General features: G+C 48.2%; 1 protein-coding gene across 2 annotated transcripts in view; it reads right to left on the bottom strand.

The window, feature by feature from the left end:
* Positions 1-2,983: 2,983 nt before the first annotated feature.
* Positions 2,984-6,000, bottom strand: part of far1 (fatty acyl CoA reductase 1) — a 35,658-nt gene continuing 32,641 nt past the window's right edge. For both annotated transcript variants that reach the window (XM_079272049.1, XM_079272050.1), the window contains exon 13: positions 2,984-4,854. In XM_079272049.1, the coding sequence (XP_079128175.1) occupies positions 4,695-4,854 (160 nt within the window). In that variant the 3' untranslated portion in view covers positions 2,984-4,694. The remainder of the gene's footprint in view (positions 4,855-6,000) is intronic.

The following is a 6,000-nucleotide window of genomic DNA, read 5'->3' as shown; positions in this document are numbered from 1 at the left end:
ACAGACACACACACACAGCCTCCCTGCAGGACTACAGACACACACACACAGCCTCCCTGCAGGACTACAGACACACACACACAGCCTCCCTGCAGGACTACAGACACACACACGCAGCCTCCCTGCAGGACTACAGACACACACACGCAGCCTCCCTGCAGGACTACAGACACACACACAGCCTCCCTGCAGGACTACAGACACACACACAGCCTCCCTGCAGGACTACAGACACACACACAGCCTCCCTGCAGGACTACAGACACACACACAGCCTCCCTGCAGGACTACAGACACACACACACACACACACAGCCTCCCTGCAGGACTACAGACACACACAGCCTCCCTGCAGGACTACAGACACACACAGCCTCCCTGCATGACTACAGACACACAGCCTCCCTACATGACTACAGACACACAGCCTCCCTACATGACTACAGACACACACAGCCTCCCTACAGGACTACAGACACACACGCAGCCTCCTTACAGGACTACAGACACACACGCAGCCTCCCTGCAGGACTACAGACACACACACACACAGCCTCCCTGCAGGACTACAGACACACACAGCCTCCCTGCAGGACTACAGACACACACAGCCTCCCTGCAGGACTACAGACACACACAGCCTCCCTGCATGACTACAGACACACAGCCTCCCTGCATGACTACAGACACACAGCCTCCCTACAGGACTACAGACACACAGCCTCCTTACAGGACTACAGACACACACGCAGCCTCCTTACATGACTACAGACACACACACACCCTCCCTGCATGACTACAGACACACACAGCCTCCCTACAGGACTACAGACACACACACAGCCTCCCTACAGGACTACAGACACACACACAGCCTCCCTACAGGACTACACACACACACAGCCTCCCTACAGGACTACACACACACACAGCCTCCCTGCAGGACTACACACACACAGCCTCCCTACAGGACTACACACACACACAGCCTCCCTACAGGACTACACACACACACACACAGCCTCCCTACAGGACTACAGACACACAGCCTCCCTACAGGACTACAGATACACACACAGCCTCCCTGCAGGACTACAGACACACAGCCTCCCTACATGACTACAGACACACAGCCTCCCTACATGACTACAGACACACACAGCCTCCCTACAGGACTACAGACACACAGCCTCCTTACAGGACTACAGACACACACGCAGCCTCCCTGCAGGACTACAGACACACACACAGCCTCCCTGCAGGACTACAGACACACACACACACAGCCTCCCTGCAGGACTACAGACACACACAGCCTCCCTGCAGGACTACAGACACACACAGCCTCCCTGCATGACTACAGACACACAGCCTCCCTACATGACTACAGACACACAGCCTCCCTACAGGACTACAGACACACAGCCTCCTTACAGGACTACAGACACACACGCAGCCTCCTTACAGGACTACAGACACACACACACCCTCCCTGCATGACTACAGACACACACAGCCTCCCTACAGGACTACAGACACACACACAGCCTCCCTACAGGACTACACACACACACAGCCTCCCTACAGGACTACACACACACACAGCCTCCCTGCAGGACTACACACACACAGCCTCCCTACAGGACTACACACACACAGCCTCCCTACAGGACTACACACACACACACAGCCTCCCTACAGGACTACAGACACACACAGCCTCCCTGCAGGACTACAGACACACAGCCTCCCTACAGGACTACAGATACACACACAGCCTCCCTGCAGGACTACAGACACACACACACACACACTCCCTGCATGACTTCATATGGATTCAGATACATCTGGATCAAAATGTGCTGACACATCATCAATCAGTTGTGAGCCTCACAGTCCTCATGATGCAGACTAGTGGAGGTCCTCATTCATCTACGAAATGGATACAGATGTCACAGGGATAGTGGGCAAAAAAAGTTGGCAAATATGTTAATTATCTTTCTTGCCAAAAGTTAAATGAGGCTGTAGCATTCATGTCTGCACAATAAACAATAACCGCTTTTTGATCAGATTTGATGAGCAGCATCTGAACTAAACTCGCTGCTGGTTTCAGGGGAGGGCTTTCGTCAACATAAGGTTACTAGGCAACCAGCAGAGACTTGAGGAAGTCCAGAGCTTATTGCGTATTTATTTAGTCATGAATAGGGGTGTCACGGTATGCGTATTCGTATTGAACCGTTCGGCACGAGGCTCACGGTTCGGTACGCATGACGAACCGAATAAGTTTGAATAAAAAATAAAAAAAAGAGGATTTTTTTTTCCTCTTTAAAAACCTTTAACCAGGTAGTCCCATTGACATTAAAAATCTCTTTTGCAAGATGTCAGTAACAATACTATATAACATTAAGGAGCAGTTTTAGTTTTTTATGCTTATGTGTTGCTAAGAAGACACCACAGAAGATGGGTCACTCAGGTATAGTTCCATCATTGTTCAAAGTCAAAGAATAACTTCATGATGTTAGTTGTAATGAATAAATATATTTTAAAATCAAGTACATTTCTCTGGCATTTATAGTTTTCTACTGTACCGAAACGTACCGAACCGTGGCTCCACTGTATCGAACCGAACCGTCAATTCTGTGAACAGTTACACCCCTAGTCATGAATATTTAAGGTCACACTCAAACACCTGCACATTTAAAACCATGTTTTGAGGGTCCGTCAGTGATTAGAATCATGTATCAGCGTAACTGGATCTAGGATCTGTTGAAGTGGAGAAGATGCTGATGGAACAAACATCGGGAGGATTCATACTCCTGAGCAGGACAGACAGTCACACAGCTGAGCTCCTCATTCACACCATCACAAGGACATGGCACTATACAGATAAACGTTCCCACAGCACTCCAACGAACAACCGCCAGCTTCATCTTTACGCATCAGCTGATGGTGTCAGGAGTCATTCACAGAGGCACGATACACGTTCACACTACACATGAAAGTCATTTTAATTGAGCGGTGGACATATTTACAGCAGCTGAAGTTGGTTCAGTGAGCTTCTTGTAGCCACGCAATGTCGTTAGATAAAAATACATCTGGATTTTGAAGTCTCCCTTAATAGCGCTGTACACAAAATAATTAGAAAACATAGATCTGATTGCTCTCTTTTCACATTTTTAGAACATTGAAAAAAAGTTCAGGCACAATTCAAACTTGCACACTTCTTTCCATAGGGTGCAACCCTCCACCAGGTCACGTGGTCCTTTGTGAAGTGGCTCCCCCTCAATCCAGGACAGACGCGTCTGAAGACGCTCTGAGCAGACGCATGCAAGCACAGCCAGAGATGAGCCCTGCTCGTAGAGACACTGTGTGCTCCACAGAGGTAACAGACCAGACACATGTGCACAGGTAAAGCTCAGGTACGTTAGGTGAAGACTTAATATGGCAACAAGGGTTCATTCCTAGAAAAACAGAGTCGCCAGTTGCAACAAGCCAACATGTGTTGTCTGAAAACACACATGCGGTACGTAACGAGGCAACAGAACATTCCAGGAGTTTAACAGCAGGTTATAAACATGAGCACATAAATCCTATATACACACGGGCATTTACTGAAGCAACTAAGAGGGGAACAAGACCAACTCTGACCCATAACAATGACTTAAACCTGAAAAGACCAATGAAGGAGAGTCCACATCAAAGACCCACTCTGACCAGTACACTGAAACATTACATTCTCAAGCTTCATGGAGAAAACAAGGAAAAGGGAGGATACGTCTGCTCTCAGCTCCACCCGCTGGCAAAAAGAGCTTTAAGACTTCCAGACATGACATGAAGGAACCTGTAGAAGAACACGCTTGTTTGCAAGATGTGCTGACGCGAGCATAATCCCTTTGTAGGCACTATTACAGTCCACATTGTGCTTGGTCCGAATTAGGGAACGAGTCACGGCAGTTTACTGTAGGAGGCGGAGTCAGCCAATGACGACTCTTGGTGGGGCACGTTGCACCAAGCCAACGTGGTGGAATGGATCTGGTCTTAAGGATGACAGAGGTGAAACAGTGGTAGGCTAGCCTGCTACCCGTCAGTACAGAACCATCCTTTAACTACCTCCAAAGACATGTGCAGAAGCGGCTCCACAAGCTGAGAGCAGCTTCAAGCGCTGCTGCTGGGTGGAAACCCAGCGGAGAACTACTTTTGTAAAAGGTTCTGAAAATTCAATCGGCTTTACTAGAAGCAAAGACAAAACATCAAGGGACAAAAAGGTAAATCATGGAGTTATGTTTTCAGGCGACGGCAGAGAAACATCACTAACACAGCAGTCAAAGTGTTACTCCTCAATCAAAGATGACAGATACAGAAGGAGGCTGGAATGACTCAAAACCAACGGTGCATTAGTGCAGCAGAGCAATGCATAGCTGTGTGGCAGGCGGGCGAGACGGAGAGCTTAACGACTGCAGCAGTGAGGGTGTGCTCCTGCGTCTTTAACGAGTACACTGGACACTGACAGATCCAACCCCGTGGTGTTTGACATGCTGGAGATGAGGTGAGATAGATCCCAGATATGAAACATTCAGAGCACTGTGGACTCCGTCTGTGTTCCACTAACTCTTTGAGGCCAACGGCACGAGACCCTCTCATCCTCAGCCAGTGTCACGTCTTCCCCTCGCCACCCGCCGCCCTGTCCAGGACCATTATCTCATGGTGGAGGAGGCTCTGAAGTAGGAGAGGAACTTGAAGCAGAGGCTCACCACGAAATACCAGATGTTTCTGGCCATCTGGGATCGGGCAATGAAGACGCGCCAGATGAGCACCACCAGGACAGTGTTGAAGGTGTAGCGGATGTTCCTCAGCCTAAGAAACACAAACGCAACAGAGACTAAACCTCCACTTCACAGGACTCCAACAAAGTGCAAAGGTGAAGGTATGAAGAGTGAGCCTGTGTCTCAACACACAGCTCACATCCTTTCACACAGATGCATCACTGCTTTTATCATCATCATCATCATTACTATAGCCACTGCTGTTAGTAGTGTTAATCATCATTCTGCTGTTACTACTCTAATATGGATCATTTCTATCATATGCTTGGACTATCTTGTAACTGTTATGTTGTTCATTTTGTACATCTGACATCTACTTCCGTCCATGCTGGAGAGGGATCCTCCTCCGTTGCTCTCCCAGAGGTTTCGTCCTTTTTCTCCCCCGATAAAAATGCATTTTAGGACTTTTTCCTTTTCAGATGCGAGGCTCCTGGGACAGAGGACGTTCTACAGAGGGTAAAGCTCTGATGCTGCGTTCACACCAAACGCGTCAATTTTTTGACACGCCGCAAAATCGCGTCTAACGCCGCCGGTCGTGTTCACACCAAACGCCGCAAAATCGCGCAGCGCCGGAGAGGGGCAGGAATAAGGACAATTGCTGCTTTGTACGTGTTGTGGAAGTCCCTCAAACGCCGTCATGCCAAACGCCGTCATGTCTGGTTCATAATATTGTTCAGAGGAGCTCCGTGGATTGTATCGAGCTGTATTCACTGTGTCTAGCAAGCCACCGGTCGCTGTTTACTACAGCTGTAGGAACACAAAATAAACTGATTTGGCTGTGATTCAACGGCAATAAACAGACAAAAAGGGACTCCGAAATAACCGATTTGTAGGCTACCGTACTTTACGGGCTACAGAGCGCACCGGTATATAGGCCGCACCAGCTGATTTTAACAGAATAAAGAATCTGTACATAAATAAGCCGCACTGGTCTATAAGCCGCAGGTGTCCCCGTTGAACAGCAAGATGCTTTTAACAGTACTAAAGTTGTCTTCTTCTATGAACATCATAACATGTTGCTAGCTTCTAAGCTAATTTTAACATTGCGGCCAATGGGGAAATGCTAACCGCGATTAGCATTAGCGAATATATAATATATCTTTGTACATCTTTTCATGCAGACATACTTGCATTACAGACTAAGGTCTCTCACGGCTACCAAACAAAAAGCAATGAG

The sequence above is a fragment of the Melanostigma gelatinosum genome, assembly GCF_949748355.1.
Source record: "Melanostigma gelatinosum genome assembly, chromosome: 1".
NCBI lineage: Eukaryota > Metazoa > Chordata > Actinopteri > Perciformes > Zoarcidae > Melanostigma > Melanostigma gelatinosum.
Note: the sequence above shows the minus strand (reverse complement) of the source record. Positions and strands in the feature narration are given on the sequence as shown.